Genomic DNA, 17,395 nt, shown 5'->3' with positions numbered 1-17,395 from the left:
TCAAGGGTTAAGATCCCCTTACCGGTCATCTTTTAAAAAAAATAAATAAATAAATAAAAAATAAAAAAAATAAAAAATCCTTACCAGTCATCTTTTTTAAAAAAAAAAAAAAGAAAAGAAAAAGAAGATTTTTAAACCTCGGGGACCCCCCAAGGCATACCCCTTGCTCCCCAGCTCCCCACTACGCTGCTGTTGCTGTTCTGCCTCAGAGCCTTTGGCCATGCTGTTCCCTCTACCTGGAACCTTCTTCCCACCCTGTCCAGCTCTCTCTACTAACTTGTGAGGTCCCCAAAGGCAGGGACTTAATCCCTCTTAACAGAAGGCCAAACACGGGCCAGCCTGTGGCTCACCTGGGAGAGTGTGGTGCTGATAGCACCAAGGCCACGGGTTCGAATCCTATGTAGGGATGGCCAGTTAGCTAACTGAGCGTGGTGCTGGCAACACCAGGTCAAGGGTTATGATCCCCTTACCGGTCATCTTTTTAAAAAATAAATAAATAAATAAGAAAATCTCTCTCCAAAGAGGCGGCTCAAGCAAGAAGGATAACTTCAGTTTATCGCCTTTAGAAGGCTGGTGATGGACAGGACGGGGCGGAGGCGATGAAAGTGCACATTTTGCTGACGAGGACACCGAGGCCCGGAGAGATCCGTCATCCGGGATCTCTGCGCACTGAGTCTGCTGAACGTGCGCTCTGTGACCGCCCTGGGCTTGTAAGTCCGCACCTGCCTCCCCGCTGCGGTCCAGGAGACCCCGGCCTCGGGCCCCGCCCCTTCGGGGAGCGCCCTGCTCAGGCCACGCCCCCGATCTCGCGAGAACTGGGAAGTGGAATATGGCGCCGACGTGAGCGCGAGCTCGCATCGCGAAGAGGGTAGCCGCTGCTCAGCCGGAGCCCCTGGAGCCGCGTGAACAAGCGGCCGAGCTGAGTCAAGGATGGTGAGCGCGGCAGTGGGGGCGCGGGCGCGGCGGAGCAGATGGGACTGGCGGGGAGAGTCCCTGTCGCGCACACACCCTCCGACCGACCCCGCCCCCACATCCGGGTATCCTCCCGGTGACGCCTGTCACTCGGCGAGCCCCTTACCCCTACTTCCGGGACAGGCTTCGACTGGGCCACGCCCACTAAGGCTCAGACCCCGCCCCTAAGCCTTACACATCCGGGCCCCTAGCACCTCCAAGTTGGTCTGCACAGCAGAACCCGGCGCGTATATCTCTGTCCTCAAACAATCCCTTTCTGGCTCCTCCAGCATCTTAACTGCGCACCCCGCTTTAATAGGCTTAACCCTCATGGCTCACTCTAGACCACGCCCCTGCCCAAATTGGGGACAAGGGGATACTTCTCTCATATAAATAATTCTGGATGGGTAACCCCTCCTGCATTTGCAACTTAGGAGGCAGGAGCTCAACCCACTCTCACCTTCCTGTTGTCTCTTGCTGGTGACCCCTTAGGATGGGGGCTGGCTGGGTGATGTCTTGGGGGGAGGGAATTGAGGAATTGAGCCCAGTGGTCCTAGCAGGGTGGGGGGGGGGTGCTCCCTGGCTGGTCCAGGCAGATCCTGAATCCAGAGGGGTTCTCTCCTCCTCTTTCTTCCACCAGGAGGAGGAACCCTCGGGGCCCAGACCGGACATGCCGGCCACTGCAGAGCCCAGCTCCATTGAGACCAACAAGGAGGTGTTGTCCCCAGTTGTGGCTGCTACAGCCTCTTCCTCCTCCGTGGGGGAGGAGCCAGGCCCTGACCGGGAAGCCACACCCTCAGTGTGGGAACGTGGAGGACCTGGAGGGACACAACAGGGTGCCTCCTCAGCCCCAGACAGCTGCCAGCCTGGCCCTGGACCCAGCCTGGGCCCAACCAGCACAGTCTCCGGGACCAGCGAGGACCTGCGGCCTCCCAGACGACGCCCACCACCAGGTGACCTGTGATGGGCCTTTCTGGGGAGTCACAGGCACTGGAACAGTAGGAATTAGGAGTGCAAAGTATCTCCAAGTTCAGGGCTTATCTATAGGGATGTCATTCACCATTTTCTGCGCACCGAGTGTATGCCAGGCTGTGGCTCCAGTAATGAACCTGGCCAATCCAGTCTCTGCTCTTTGGCAGCTCAGTCTGTTGGCAGAGAATAAAGACCCCAGTATGGCACAGCCCTGAGGAAGGGCAGCAGAATTGATAGGGAAGGGACTGGTGACCCCTGTTCTGTGTATCCTGCAGGGAAGCAAATACCCTGCTCCAGCCCTGGCTGCTGCCTCAGTTTCCCCAGCGTTCGTGACCTGGCACAGCATCTTCGTACCCACTGCCCACCCACACAATCCCTGGAAGGTAGGGCCAGGGTTGTGGTAAGGAGGCAGGTTAGGGTGGGAGGCAGGCAGAACCTCCCAGGGCCAGCCTTGGCCACCCCACCCCATTCTGTCCTGCATCCCTCCCAGGCAAGCTCTTTCGCTGCTCAGCCCTGAGCTGCACCGAGACCTTCCCCAGCATGCAGGAACTAGTGGCACACGGCAAGCTGCATTACAAGCCCAATCGCTACTTCAAGTGAGACTCCCTTCCTTGTCGAGGGGGTTGGGTCTGGAGGTGGGCGTGGCCTCGGGCAATCTCCTCCCATACCCAACCGTAAGAGAGACTTGTACCTTGAGCAAGTCGCAGGGACCCCAAGGGCATAGCTTGGAAGGGGTGGGCATACCTGGGTGTGGCTCCGTCCAGCCCACTTTACCTCCAAAGTGGAAAACCGTCCACCTAAGACAAAAGTGAGACTTCATCCCTTGTTTTCCCAGGGCTCTGGGAAAGAAGAGAGGGGTCCAGAAGGGTCGTAGCCACGGGGGGCGTGGGGGCGCTTAGAGCAAGCTCCTTCTCCGCAGGTGGGGGACCTGCCATCCGCAATTTGGGCCCAGTCTCCCTTCCCGCGCCCGCAGGGCAGATCCTCAGGTGTCACTAGATGGGCCTCTCCCTAATCGCCCAGGAGACCCAGCCCAGCCCTGTGCCCGCCCCCAGGTGTGAGAACTGCCTTCTGCGCTTCCGCACGCACCGCTCGCTCTTCAAGCATCTGCATGTTTGCGCGGAGCATGCGCAGAGCCCAGCCCCGCCGCCACCCCCTGCCCTCGACAAGGAGCCACCCGCGCCCGAGCGCCCCCCGGAGTCCGACCCTGCGTCGGCGCCCGGCCTGCAGTTCCCGCTCCTCGAGCCTTTCACGACCCCCGCTCCTGCCCCCACCGGGCCCTTCCTGCCCTACTTAAACCCCGCGCCCTTTGGCCTAAGCCCGCCACGCCTGCGCCCCTTCCTGGCCGCCGTGCCCGGGCCGCCAGCCTCCAGCGCCGCGGTCTGGAAAAAGAGCCAAGGTGAGTGTGGGGGCGGGGCCGCCTGGAAGGGCGGGCTGGGCTCACCCTGACTCTGAGCTTGACCCGTCCCTTTATCGCAGGCGCTGGCAGCAGCCCGCGAAGACCCCAGGGCGGCTCCGACGCGCCCTCAGGTGCGTGCAGGTGACCACCGGGGGAGGGAAGGGAGGGGGCTTTCTTTCCCGCATCTTGCGGGGTCCAGTGGATACTGGGGGGCAGAAGTGCCCGCCCTCTTCCCAACTGGCCAAAAATGCCACCCGCGAAATACAGGATTTTGCCTTAAAAATTAACTGGCACGTGCACCTTCATCTGCGCCGGCGTTCATGTGTAAATTCGCGCCCGGCTCACCTGGGAGCGATCCCTCTGCCGGCCGTGGTTCCAGGGATGGAATAGGGGATGCAGATAAGCCAAGTTTAGTGCCCCTAATTGCAGGGGCAAATAGGCCCGGAGAAATGGATCCAGCCAGGTCCGACCCCGGCGCCCAGGAGCAGATGGGGAGGCGGGGAAAGGTCCGGCCCGCCCTCGTCCGCGTCCTGCATCCTTGACGGCCGGGTCCTCTGGGTTGGGGCCCGGGACTGATGGGGTCCCGCCTGCTCGCAGGGCACGCGGCCCCGAGCCGCATCGTGTGGGAGCACACGCGCGGCCGCTACTCGTGCATGCAGTGCGCCTTCTCCACGGCCTCGCGGCCCGCCATGACCCTGCACTTGGAGGACCACCGCCCCGGTGCTCCCGCGGTCCCGGCGCCCGGGCCGCCGCGCCCCGACGCCCCTGCGGGTAAGGCGGAGGAATGCGCGGGTGGAGAGGGCAGAGGGGCAGGAGGCGGGGGTCCGGGCCGAGGCTCAGGCGCCCCTTCCTCTGTCCCACCCAGACCCAGCCCCGCTTGCACCCAAGGTGTCGCCGCTGCTGTCGGAGGGGGAGCTTCCGGTTTACTCGCCGCTCTGAACTTCGCCGCCGCGTGGGGGGTGGGCCGTGGGGTATGAGTAGTTTTTTAATTTGGGGGGGGCAATAAAGGAGGTGCGATGAGCCAGCCTGTGCTGTTCTTGGGTCCCTTTCCCCTCCTGTGCGCAGTCGGCCAGCCTAGCAGTCCTGGTGCACACACCTTGGGAGGGGACCTTGAGGTCGCTCTGCAGGTGCAGGACCTGTCTCCTCACAACCCACCTGTGTCCCATCTCCCTTGTCACCCAATACTGGAACCCAGATCTCCAGCTCAAGGCCACCACATCCAGCTGTAGGCGGCCAATGTCCACTGTCCTGTCCCAGCACTTCCAGAAACCAGATGGGACAGAATTTCAGTTTTCTCTACAAAGTAGGCTGAGAGGCTGGTCCTGAGAACGTTCGGGGGCTGGCCTGGCTGGGCACCCCAGACCCTGAGGCCAGTGCTGATTCACAAGGGAGGAAGAAGCTTTCGGGGGTGGAGGAGTGGTACCAAGGCACCCAGGGCTGGGGAATCATCCTCCTCCTCCTCCTCTCTGTCCCCCAGACCCTCGTCTGCTGCCCGATTTTGCCCTGCCCCAGCTCTGAGGGGATGGCTGGGTCAAGGCCAGCGCTGGGGAGTCTGGGCTCCCTCCTCACCCTGCCCCATCTCGGTCCTCCAGCCACAGGGACCTCTTCCGCTCCGTCATGGGAAGTTTGACTAGGGTCATGGTTCAAAATCTGGTGCCATACTTGCTGCCCCAGCCCAGAGGGCGGCCGGCGGTGCCTCATGGGTACAGTTGGCAGCCACCCCTGGAAGCTGGTTTCACATCCTCCATCTTGCTTCCTTCTTTCCTCTTCTCACCAGCTCCATGGTCTCCTATTCCAGGCCTAGACTCTCCCCTTCCTGGGGCACCCACAGTAACCCTTCCTGCCTTCCCCCGAGTCTGAACACCACTGGCAACAGGGTCTCTTCTGATCATGCTCCTTCCCTGCCCAGTCCCCTTCAATGGCTCCCCACGGCCCTCTGGATGAAGACCCTGTTCTAGTAGCCCACAAGACCCCACCTCGAACCTCCCCATCCCCTCCTCTTCACCCACCTCGTCCTCATCCTTCTGGAAACACAGACATCCTGAGATCCCATTCCTCCTCCTCCTCCTCCTCCCCCGCCCCAGGCCTCCCTCTTGTTCTGAATCCACATCAGAGTTGTCCTCTATCACCTCTTCATCCTGGTATCTGCAGCCAAAGCAGTCACCCCCTGAGCAGAGTCCCCCAAACCCCAGCCCCCCCTGCCCCCCCATCTTGTCCCCCCCCCCCCCGTCACCATTGTTCCCCTTGTCCATCTCAGGCTCCGAAGCAAAGCCATCCAGGAGGACAAGCTAGGGCAGCAGCCCAAACACCTGCTCTCAGGAGCGCAGCTGTTGTGTCACCTTGCAGCTGGACGGTTTCAGGCTCTGCTGGCCTTTCACCTTATCCTTTAAGGGGCAGAAGGAGGATCTAGGTGCCCTTAGGACCCAGGCAGCCTGGACCCAGGGGCCCACCTGGGTGCCTGCCTGGCCCACCACCCACAGCCTCACCAGGGGCTTCAGGGCTGCATTGTCCTTGATAGGGCTCAGGCTGGGTGTCCTCTATGCCAGTACCTCAAGGCCACCATGGAAATGATTGTCACTCAGCACCAGCTGGGGGCCACACAGGCCATCAGGAGAGCCTGGAGCTCCAAGGTCCCCTGGGCTCCCCCCTTCTCAGCCAGAAACCTTGGAACCATGATGGTGTGACCCTGGGAAGACTCAACCTCCCTGCTCCTCTCTTTCCTAGTCCTTAAAATGGGTTGTCCTGATGCTCACCCTTTGGAGTCCTTCTGAGGATTAAAAAAGACTGGAGTGAGAGGGAGGGGCTTTGGAAATGTCTGCTGAGTGATTCACACCCCTCTGGCCACCAAGCCCATGACTGCCTGGGACCCTCAGGAACCTGGGGTGGAGGGGTGGGGCAGGGCCAGGAGGCCCATTTTACAGGTAGAAAAGGTGAGGCTACAAAGGTAAGCTGACTGAGCCTTGCCTGTAGCCAGGCCCAGTTCCAAGTCAGGGGTAACTCATGGATTCTGCATTGCCCTGGAAGCTAGGCACAGTTACCACAACTGGGAAAACCCTGGCAGCAGGCCCATGGGACACCCCTGTTCCTGCACTCCAAGCCCTCTAGACACACTTCAAGATCTGGCTCTAATGCCCACCTGTCCCTCATCTCCAGGGACCAGGCTATGTTCCCTGTCTCCCAGGACCCCAACCCACCTCCAGGGTACGAGGGGCCCCCGGGAGCCTCCTCCCCACCAAATCCTCATTCAGCCACCCCCAAATCCAGGCCATGCTACTTCCCAGTCTGTCAGCACTCTTCCAGAGAGACACAGAGCCAACACGTTGGTACAGGTGCCTCTCCCCCACCCCACTTCCCACGGAGATGGAACATCCCCTCCCATGGGTGCAGCAGGTCCACAGCCCCCACGCTGCCCTCTGGTGCAAGCTGAAACCCTGCCTGGAGGCGAAGGCAGCTGGGTCACATCCTGCCCTCCGCTGAGCACCCTGTCCACTCCAAAAACTACCTCCTCCCCTCCTCCACTGGGTAGCCTTATTGCCCCCAGAGCCTCTTCTGGGCTCCGCAGCCCCTGTCCTCCCTCTGGCCTAGCCGTGAACCCACAGCAGGTTCCTGGACTCCCGCTTCTAAGCAGAGTCCTCTTAGGGCCCCGGCCCCTCCCAGCAGGGGGCGCCCGGGAGCGTCAGTCTGAACCGGGCGAGCCCTGCCGGATTCCGGCGGGCGCCCCCCTGCGCAGCTGCCCCACCAGGCAGGTTGGACAGAGACCGCCGGCTCACGTGGAACAGGCTGAGCCGCTCCAGGCGGCTGAAGTCGCCGCCGGACAGTGGTTCTGCACTAGCCCCTGTCACCTACGGGTGCCGGTTCGGTTACCCTCACCCCGGGCTGGGAGAAGAGAGGTGGAACGCGTTCCCTGACCTCGCTCCTTCCCCCTACCGGAGCATCCCGATCCCGGGCTCTCGACTCCTCCGCGCGCTCCATCGCGCACCCATGTTCCCAGGCCTGGCCCCCTCCTCCCCAACCTTGCAGAGTTCCAGAGCCGCGCCCTAACGAACGCCCACTCCCCAAGGTGGGCCCTGGCCCGTGCCCGCTGCTCAGAGATTCCGGTTCCGCAGCTCTCATTGGAGCCGTCTGTCCATGTCCATGTCCACGCCGCGCCGCGCGGACCCCGGCCGGGAGCCGCCACGAAGACGCACAAAGGGTGGGGGCGGGAAGTGCCCCCTGGCGGCGGTGCTGGAAGCCTGAGCGCCGCCCCCGCTGGCGCCCCTGCAAACTGTGCGGAGCTCGGTGCCCGTGCTCTGGCTGGAGGATGCAGGTTCTGGGCTGAGGGTTGCCACACGGAGAGAAAGGCCCGGGAGCCTGGGAAGTCACCAGCTGTCATTCACTCCTTCAGCTTACCTTGACTGAGCGCCTACCATATGCCCTTGGCCAGTAATCACTGTTCTTTCATTCATTTTTTTCCCTCCCTCACCATGGTCCTGAAGACCTAGAGAAGACCTAGACCTCGTCATCCCTGCCCTCCTGGGACTCCTGTTCGGTGGGGGACCCACATCTGAGAACTGTGACCCAGGACGGCGACGCACAGGCACAGAGGCAGCAGGATCCTGAAGTTGTGCTCTTAAGGCAGACATAAAAACAAAGTAAAACGCCACATCCTCAAGACAAACGAGTCTCCCCTCCCAGCCCCGGCTGTATCCTTCTCCTTTAAATAAGCCCAAGAAAACTCATCCTGTTCGTTCCATGAGTTGTCTACGCTCTTGCTACTCCAAGTGTAGATCGACATCATCTGGGATGTGGTTCATCAACTGATCAATTGAGTCAGAACCTGCACTTTGTTGGGGGGGGGAGGGGTGGCAACTGGCAGGTACAGGGATCAAACCCTGGACCTTGGTGTTATCAGCACCAGTTCTGACTGAGCTAACCAGCCAGCCCCCTGCACTTTATAAAAGCCACACCCCAGACCAATTAAGTCAGCATCTCTGGGAGGTTCTGTCTTTTTGCAAACTGCTCTAGCATTTCCAGTGTGTGGCCAGAGAGAATCAGGGCTCTGTGCTCTCCTAGTAAGTGTTTTCTCTCTCTATCTACTGCAACTGAGATCACTGATCTCTGGGGACTGAGCCACCCTTACCTGGCCGGGCCTCCACACCCTATCTGACTGCCTTCACCTCCTCTTCCCCAGCCTCCCAGGCACCACCCTGTCTCGGTTTTCCTCCCACCTTCTTGTCTTCTGGTTTCTCTTCTCTCCACTACCTTCAACCTCAGGGAACTGGGGTGTCCTCAGACCCCCTCACTTTCTCATCGGCAAGGCCTTTGACACTGCCCCTCCACCCACCCCCAGATCTACCATCCCAGCTAAGCCGTCTGCCCTGGGTGTTAGCCCTGGCCGCCCAGGACCCGTGCGACGTGTACCCCCATAACAGGTAAGTTCTGCTCAGAGCTGGGAATCGGACTGCCAGCAACTGTTGAAATGAGGAAGGCAGATGAGGTAACAAGGGCAGGCAGATGGGGCCTCTCCCATACCAGCCCCCATGTCCTGGGTCTCCCGTCCTCTCCAGGAGCCTCCTAAGCCTCAGAGCTGACCCTTGTCTTCCCCAGGAGATCTCCCTCTCATGGCTCTCCAGTTCTGGAGAATGCGGCCTCAGCCTGCCTCTTTTTCCTGCCAGGACAGACACCAGGGCCTGGAACTTCCTGGCCTGCAATCTGGAGGTCAGGACACGAAAGTGGTGGGAGTAAGAGGGACAGCAGAGAGCCCAGAAACCAGTGACTGTGTAGGCAATGTGCTGATGCTCAATGCACTAAGCTCGGGGACGGTAGCAGGCAGGACAGGAACTTAAGAGGGATAGCAGGGCCCAGCGGGATCAGGGACAGGCTGGGGCTGTCCCCACCCCCTTTCCTTCCTCCTCTACCCTCCCCACCCTACCAGCAGCCCCCACCCTGTGTGCTGGCTCGTGGAGCAGAAGCCACAGTCACTTCCTGAAGGCAGAAGCCCCAGCTTGGGTCCCACTTGCCTTGTGGCCCCATCGCCTGCCTGCAGCCATGGTAAGTGGGAGGAAAGGTCTGCACTGGTTGGGAAGCAAGAGGCAAAGCAAGTGAAAATCCAAGGGCATGTTCCGAGAGCAGAGCAGCAGTGGGAGGCTGGGAAAGCAGTCCAGGAAGTGGGAATGGTCCATGCAAAGGCCCCGAGGTGGGAAGCAGCCAGGGCACACGTCCTCCAGGACAGCTGGGGCTCCTGGGGCTCAGGCTGGGCTGTGACTGCAAGCAGGACAGGTAGGACTGCCCAGAACAACTCCCCTTTTCCCAGGTCAGCATGAACAGCAACCTGGGAATAGGCAGCTGGGGTGTGAGCAGGGACTTCCTGTGGAGTGACAAAGTGGGTCATGCACCTGCTGTCCCCTTCCTCCCCCCGCCCCCCCTAGCACCTGAGTCATGACCTGCTAACCCTCTTATCTAGCCCTGTGGTCACCCGGGAGCCCTTGCCTTGAACCACCCAGGCTGGGGACTTTAACCAACGCATTTCAGGCCCCGAGCAGGAATCACTGCCTTTCCAAGGGGCACTGCTGATCCCCTGGTTCTCTGGATGGGGAAAGTGAGGCACAGACAGGGGCAAAGGCCACACACCTGTCCTTTCCCTCCCCCAATCTCTTCGACCACAGGTGAAGAAGCTAGGTTTGGGGGCCTGAGGCAGGGCCACCTCTGGGGACATTTGTAGGTCAGAGGAGCCTGGCCTACACCAGCCTCCAGGGTACCTGGGACACTCTGGGCTTGCTATAGATTATGCTTGTGCCCGATGCTGCTTGTGCTTGGGGTCCTGCCTGCTGGTCCTCATGGGTGCTGTTGACTGTGGCCAACTGTGGGCATCCCTGATCATCAGCCCGGGTGTCAGTGACTGTGTGAGACCCCATGCTCACATCTGCCTCCAGGCCTCTGAGTGTCTCTCTGCAAACATTTCTGTGTCTGTGATGGTCAGACTGAGTGTATGCCTGTCTTTGTGCCCCTGTATATTCTTTATTTCAGCAGATATTTACTGAGCACCTCCTATGTGCAGGCACTGAGAGGACAGCAGTAAAGGAGCCAAGTCTCTGCCCTGCAGGGGCTGGGGGAACTGCAGGGGTGGGGCAGGTATAGGCAGACAAAAAGCAAAGAACCCAGTCAAGACATTAAAAAACAACATAAGTACAATAGTATATGTGGTGACGGGTGGAAAGAGAAAAGTCGTGCAGGCTGGGCAGGATGGGGAGTATTGGGAAGGGGGAATTAATTTAAAATAGGGTGGTCTTGGAAGGCCTCTGTAATAAGGAAGATCTGAGGAGGAAGAGATACCACTACGGGTGGGGGGAAGTGTCCCAGGCGAGGGGCAGGGCAGAGGCCTTGAGGTGGAAGGGAGACAGCTTAAGCGGAAGTGGCTGGGGAGGGAAGCCTGAGTTCAGAGCCTTCCTGAGACCCTTAGCTTTTTTTTTTTTTTTTTTTTTTCCCTTTTTATCTTTTTTCGTGTCCGGCAACGGATCGCAACCCTCAGTGTCGCGCCCGTACCGGACCGGGACCGGCAACGGGATCGCAACCCTCGGTGTCGCGCCCACACCTTGCCCAGCCGGGAACTGGTCTGTATGTGGGATCCGAACCCTCGGCGGGAGCACCTCCACGCTCTCAAGCGGCGCACTGTAGCAATGCGCCACCGGGCCGGCCGAGACCCTTAGCTTTTACTGTGAGGAGATGGGAGCTGAGAAGCCACTGCAGGATTTGAGCACAGACAACAGGCTTCCTCCGGCTGTGGGGGAAACTGACCAGGGATAGGAGTAGGGAGGGGTGCGGCAGGCCAGGGAGGAGCCCATTACAAGAATCCAGGCGATGGGTGACGGTTCCTCCGATAGCCAGCGTGACAGTGATGGAGGCAGTGAGAAGTGGTTGGATTCCGGATGTATTTTGGAATTAGAACTAAAAGGACTGGGGACATGGCGGGGTTAAACAACCAGACAGTCAGGGTGTCCGGTGACCAGGGGGTGGAGGGCTATGGGAGCCACAGGCTGGGGGAGGAGTATCAGGCGCTCAGGTCCTGCAGGGGGTGCAGATTTGGAACCTAACTGGAGAAGTCAGGAGGGTGTAGCTGCCAGAGAGGGGGGCCGAGGGCTGAGGTCAGGGAAGAGGCGCCAGCAGACACGAGCCAGAGGGAAGGGGGTGTGTGTGTATGTCTGCGACCATGTCCATAGGTCCCCAGGTCCATCTCTCCAGGACCCTTCTGTATGTAAGAGCCCCTGCCTGACTGGCTCCATGTCCCCTAGGGAAGCCATCAGGACTTCCGGAGCCTCCAAGCAAAGTTCCAGGCCTCTCAGCCCGAGTCCAGTGAATTCCCCAAAAAACCTCCAAAGCCCGAGTTCAACAAACTCCTGAAGAAGTTTCCGCAGCCTGAGCTAAGTGAGCACCCCAAGAAGCCCCTGCAGCCCGAGTTTGCCGACCTCCCCAAGAAGCCCCTGCAGCCCGAGTTTGCCGACCTCCCCAAGAAGCCCCCGCAGCCCGAGTTCGCCGACCTCCCCAAGAAGCCCCCGCAGCCCGAGTTCGCCGACCTTCCCAAGAAGCCACCAAAGCCCGAGTTTGCCAACCTCCCCAAGAAGCCCCCGCAGCCCGAGTTCGCCGACCTCCCCAAGAAGCCGCTGAAGCCCGAGTTTGCCGACCTCCCCAAGAAGCCCCCGCAACCCGAGTTCACCGACTTCCCCAAGAAGTCCCTGCAGCCCGAGTTCACTGACTTCCCCAAAAAGCCCTCCAAACCTGAATTCAGTGAACTCTCCAAAAAGTTCCCACAGCTCGAGGCCACTCCATTTCCCAGGAGGTCCCCGCAGCCCGAAGTCAGTGAGGCCCCTCGGAAGGCCTCACTGCTGGAGCCCAGTACTCCTGCCCAGAAGCCCCTGCAGCCGGAGCTTAGCAACCCTGCCAAGGTCCCTTCAGAACCCCAATTCAGTGCATTCCCCAGGAAGTTCCAGCAGCCTGAGTCCAGTGAGGCCACCCTAAAACCCTCGCAGCCTGAGTTCAGTACCTTTTCAAAGAAGGCCCCCCCACAGCCTGAGTCCAATGTATACCCCAAAAAGCCCCCACAGCCTCAGGTCAGTGACCTCCCTAAGAAGTTCCTGCCACAGCCCGAGTTCAGTGAGACCCCTAAGATTCCCCCCTCAAAACCTGAGTCCAGTGAGTCCCATGCCCACTCCCCAAAGCCTGACTTCAGTACCTTTCACACAAAGTCCCCACAGCCTGAGTTCAATGGGAACCCCAGAAAGCTCCTGCAACCACAGGTTGGTGGCCTCCCTAAAAAGTTCCTGCCGCAGCCTGAGTTCAGTGAGGTCCCTCAGACCCCCACCTCAAAGCCTGAGTCCAGTGAGCCTCACCCCCACTCCCCCCAGCCCAATTTCACTTTATTTCCCAAAAAGGTCCCACAGCCTCAGCTGAGTGATCTCCCCAAGAAGCCCCTGCAGCCTGAGTTTGGTGACCTTACCAGGACATCCTCAGAGCCCGAAGTCAGCGTACTTGCAAAGAGGCCACGGCAGCCTGACTTCAAAGCACCCCCCAAGAAACCCCCGCAGCCTGAGCTGGGCGGCCTCCCCAGGACGTCCTCGGAGCCCGAGTTCAACTTGCTCCCCAGGAAGTTTCTGCAGCTCGAGCACCGAGGGCCACCCCGAAAGTTCTCACAGCCTGAGACCACTGCTCTGCCCAAGAAGCACCCGCAACCTGAGTTTTTCAGTGATCTCCCCAGAAAGCCCCCACTCCCTGGCTCAGTTTCAGAGAGTTCACTACCCACTGCCGTTGCAAGCTCTAGCCCCAGGTTCCCACTCAGCCCTGGGTTTGGAGTTGCTGGGACACACCGCCGGAGGTCAGGTGGTCTCGCTCACAGCGGAGGGTCATTAGGCCTCATAGCTGGCCATCCACCCCAGCGCAGGCCTCTACCCCCTGCCAGCAGCTTGGGACCCCCTCCAGCCAAGCCCCCGCTGCCCCCAGGCCCTGTGGATGTTCAGAGCTTTCGGAGATCCTTTGCAGCAGCCACAGGTGGGTCAGGGAGGGCAGCACAGGCAAAGGAGGAGGGGGTGAGACTCCCAGGCAGTGCCAGCTTTCCTCCCACTCTCTCTCCCTCACAGCTGTGCGGAGGACCCGCTCTTCTGCTGGAATCCTCTTCCAGGCCCGACAGCGTGAAGCCATCCTGCAGTGAGTGTGGGGAGTAAGGGGGGACAGGCACAAGTTGTGGGGCTGAAAGAGGCCCTCATCTCAGCTGTCCCTGCAGGGACCCGGATGAGATCTATGACGACGTGGAGCCCACAGACTCCAGCCCCGGCCCCATGGGCAGAGGTTTGTTGGCGGCCTGCCCAGGTACCTGCGACACACTCATTGCAAGGGCATTTTCTGCCAAGCTCCTGGTGTTAAGGCCAAGCTACAATCCAGGTCATGCTGGCTCCTGATGGGCAGAACCATGTGAGGACAGGGAGACCAGAGGCCACCAGCCAGTGAGAAAGCTGTGCTAGGCAGGAAGCATGGAGAGCAGGGGAAGGATCGAGATCAGCAGCAGCAAGCAGGACTTGGTGTGTGAAGCAGGGCTGAGTGAACGAGCTCACAATGCAGACAGAGTCCCAAGTTTCGAGCCTAGCGTCTGGGTGCACAATGGAGCCACCCCTGCGCTGGGGACATGATACCAGATACTATTTTAGACCTTTTGTGTTCGAGGTAGTCGAGGGATGACCAGAACCTGGGCCTGGAACTCAGGAGAGAGGCATGGGCTAGAGGCAGGTGTGACGAGGTGGGAGATGGGGCGCCCTCCCCGTCTGTGGTCCCAGGCAGCTCTCCCTCTCTGTCCAGGCTGCCACGCAGTCCTGTCTGCTCTGGGGTTCCAAAAGACCTTCCTCTTCTTTATTCCAAGTCTCTGTTCCTGGAGGACAGATGAAGGCCGAGTAGGCCTGTGCCTACAGCCCAGCTCAAGTTAGTGTATTTATGAAAACAAAGTTTCAACGCAAGCACTTCCCACGCATGCATGTAACTGAATCTGCACCCCATAGCCATGAGGGTGGATGCTCGCCAAGGCATCCACCCCTGTTTTACAGAGGTGGAGTTCTGAGGATCTGGGAAGGGGCCTGGCCCAGTTCATGCAGCCCGTTCACAGAGATGCAGGGGCTCCAGCTGGGCCCTATCCATGGGAACAGCTCCTGGCAGGGGAACCTGAGCTCTGGAGTTTTGCCTTCAGGACACTACTGCTCTTCCCCGACCAGTCCCGGGTCCTGGACATGGCTACGTCCTCAATTCTGCAGCTATTGCTGCTTCCTGGGCCCCTTCTGCTTCTCCTGCGCTTTCCCCAGGAGCTGCTTGCAACACCTCCTTGTTAGCACACAGCTTCCTGGCAGGGCCCCTCCTGCTTCCCCTCCAGTGGGGGCTGCTCTTCAGTTTGGGTCTGGGGGCCACTCTTGGGGACATGGATGGTCGGGAGGGGGGCTAAGAGTCCCAGACTAGTCACAGCACGTCTCTGGCCATTTTGCTTCCAGCAGCCCTGTAGGTATGCCCCAGCCCTTCTAAAGTTAGGAAGGGCTCTCCTTCCCAAACCCAGACATACTAGGCACATCCCTCCACTCCCATTGCTAAACAACTTTCTCCCCATTCCTTGCCATTCTTCAAGACTCTGCTCAAATAGCACACTTCCCTAGATCTCTCCCTTCTCAAGAGACTGTGTGGGCCTCACTGTTGTGACAGACTGTCTCAAAGGCTGCTGTGCCCTTTTCAAGTCTGTCCTCCCTCCTACTCTCCACCTCAGTGGGAGCAGTGGCAGCCCTACTCCAAAGGTTTCCAGGCAGCTGGGGGCAAGGTCCAGCCTTTCCCAGGATCTGAGCAGGCCACGTGGGAAAGGCAGGCTCTGAGAGTGGCCTGCTCAGGGTCACACTGCCAGGTGAGCCAGGTCTACCTGCACAAAAGCAACCAAGGATGCCTATGCGGCAGTGGGTCTGTGGAGAAGGCCACGCGGTGCCAAAGTCAAGATTGCTCCTGGCTAGGTGACCACTCCCTGGCCAGGGCAGCCTTTGAGAGGCAGGAGCAGATGGAGGGAACTTCGTGCTGAGCGGGACTGTGAATGGCACTGGTCATCTAAGGATCAGGCCAAGCTCAGCGTCTGCAGGGTGGGCGGATAAAGGGAAAAAGGCCCACAATGTCCAGAGTGATGCTTCAAGGCTGAAGAGAACGAGCTGGGACTTCAGGTTATGGATCCTTCACTCACCTGGGGTTCCTGAGGCCCCCGCTGTAAGCCAGACCCTTGGCCAGCAGGGCTTGTACCTGGAAGCCTGGTCGTTTGCCAGGAAGTGGCACAGGTCAGCCCTCACTCTGGGAAACCCTGTGTCCAGAGTCTCATCAGGCCAGTCCAAGAACCCTAGCCCAGAAGCCCCTTCTCTGAGGCAGAATTCAGTTGCCTCTAGGGAATGCTTTCCTGTGCCTTATTTCTTGACCGAAATCTCATTACAATTCCCAGAACCCAACCTGCTCTAGGAGGCAGAAGTAAAATGGCCTCAAAAGCCTACAAATAAATCCTGCCTCTACCACTTACTAGCTGGGTGTCCTTGGGCAGGTTGCTCTGACCTCTGAGCCTTTACTTTCTCACTGGCAAGTTGGGAATGATGGTATCACCTACTTGCATAAAGAAACTGGCTATGGAGGTTGGAACAAGTATGTGGCAGGAGTTAAGGAAATGAAATCACTAGGAAGGCTTGAGAAGGTGGGCAGGGTGGGGTTTGGGAGGGGACCTGGTCAGATTTGCAGAGGTCCTGAGAATTGATGTAGGGAGGGTTCATTCAAGATGGAGCCACCAGGATAAAAAGGCTAGGCCAAACGTCCCTACCATCTGATCTCCCCAGATGAAGTGCCAGTGTCTACCCAGCAAGCCACCAAGCCACTGTCACCAGACTCAGAACTCAGGTACCAAGGGACAGAGGGGGCAGGACAGGGTAGGGCTGAGCTCTGGGAACAGTGGAAAACATCTTGCTCATGAGCACTCCAATTCCTTGGGGGCACCAGGAAGAAGGTCCCCCAGCCACAGGAGCTGCCACTGCCCACGGACCCGAAGTTGCTGAAGCAGATGAGGAAAGCAGAGAAAGCAGAGAGGGAGTTCAGGAAGAAGTTCAAGGTGTGGACACCAAGCCAAGCAAGAGCCCTGGGAGGGCTGGGACCAGGGCCCCCCGACTACCATCCTTGGAAAGAAGGTGGGGTGCCCAGGTTGACAGCACAAGCAAAAGTTCTAAAATCTCATCCCACAGTTTGAAGGGGAAATTGTGGTCCACACAAAGATGATGATCGACCCCAATGCCAAGACCCGTCGCGGGGGTGGCAAGCACCTGGGGATCCGGCGTGGGGAGATCCTGAATCTCATCCCACAGTTTGAAGGGGAAATTGTGGTCCACACAAAGATGATGATCGACCCCAACGCCAAGACCCGTCGCGGGGGTGGCAAGCACCTGGGGATCCGGCGTGGGGAGATCCTAGAGGTGATTGAGTTCACCAGCAAGGAAGAGATGCTGTGCCGGGACCCCAAGGGCAAGTGTGAGTGAGCCTAGCCCCATAGCCATGAGGAAGCCACCCTGGTTCCTGGGGCTGAGAACTCACCCATGTGTGCTCTCTTTGCAGATGGCTATGTGCCCAGAACCGCTCTCCTGCCCCTGTGAGTGCTGGCCCTGATCGGGTGGGGGACTGGGTGCGTGGGGGACCATGGGCCAGGGTTGCCCTTGCTGACTTAACTGTGTTCTCTGCCAGGGAAACGGAAGTGTATGACGATGTCGACATTGGCTTCTGGGGTACGTAGACACTCTGGGCAGGCTGAAGGGACCACAGTGACTCCTCAGGGGGACTGCTGGCTGTCATACTTCTGAGGAGAGGGGTCACTGGAAGTCACCCTTCCTTGGCAGACCCTCTGGAGAACCAACCACTCCCCCGGGGACGGTAAGGCCTGCAGGTGTGGTGGCCCAGGATAGCTGCCAGTCCAGCACCCACTAACCGAGGAGCCCTGGATCCCAGCTGGGCAGAGCTTCCCAGGCTCACATCTACCACATAAAGCCCCTCTTTAAAGCAATCCCTGCTTCTTGTCTTTTC

The 17,395-nt window shown here is 59.4% G+C and overlaps 2 protein-coding genes across 2 annotated transcripts; both read left to right on the top strand.

Annotated features, from left to right (window-relative positions):
- The first annotated feature begins 815 nt into the window (after positions 1 to 815).
- Positions 816 to 4,339, top strand: ZNF414 (zinc finger protein 414). The gene is made up of 8 exons (XM_008583933.1): positions 816 to 933; positions 1,592 to 1,904; positions 2,199 to 2,306; positions 2,414 to 2,519; positions 2,976 to 3,319; positions 3,400 to 3,450; positions 3,917 to 4,090; positions 4,185 to 4,339. The coding sequence occupies exons 1-8, from the start codon at positions 931 to 933 to the stop codon at positions 4,256 to 4,258; spliced, it is 1,173 nt and encodes a 390-aa protein (XP_008582155.1). The 5' UTR covers positions 816 to 930; the 3' UTR covers positions 4,259 to 4,339.
- A 4,933-nt stretch (positions 4,340 to 9,272) lies between these two features.
- PRAM1 (PML-RARA regulated adaptor molecule 1) lies at positions 9,273 to 17,376 on the top strand. The gene is made up of 12 exons (XM_008583932.1): positions 9,273 to 9,349; positions 11,587 to 11,898; positions 12,040 to 12,402; positions 12,589 to 13,336; positions 13,426 to 13,492; positions 13,569 to 13,654; positions 16,168 to 16,228; positions 16,328 to 16,436; positions 16,687 to 16,849; positions 16,934 to 16,967; positions 17,060 to 17,100; positions 17,212 to 17,376. Exons 1-12 carry the CDS (start codon positions 9,347 to 9,349, stop codon positions 17,247 to 17,249), a joined length of 2,025 nt encoding a protein of 674 aa, XP_008582154.1. The 5' UTR covers positions 9,273 to 9,346; the 3' UTR covers positions 17,250 to 17,376.
- Positions 17,377 to 17,395: the final 19 nt, after the last annotated feature.

The sequence above is a fragment of the Galeopterus variegatus genome, unplaced genomic scaffold (assembly GCF_000696425.1).
Source record: "Galeopterus variegatus unplaced genomic scaffold, G_variegatus-3.0.2 Scaffold3085, whole genome shotgun sequence".
NCBI lineage: Eukaryota > Metazoa > Chordata > Mammalia > Dermoptera > Cynocephalidae > Galeopterus > Galeopterus variegatus.
Note: the sequence above shows the minus strand (reverse complement) of the source record. Positions and strands in the feature narration are given on the sequence as shown.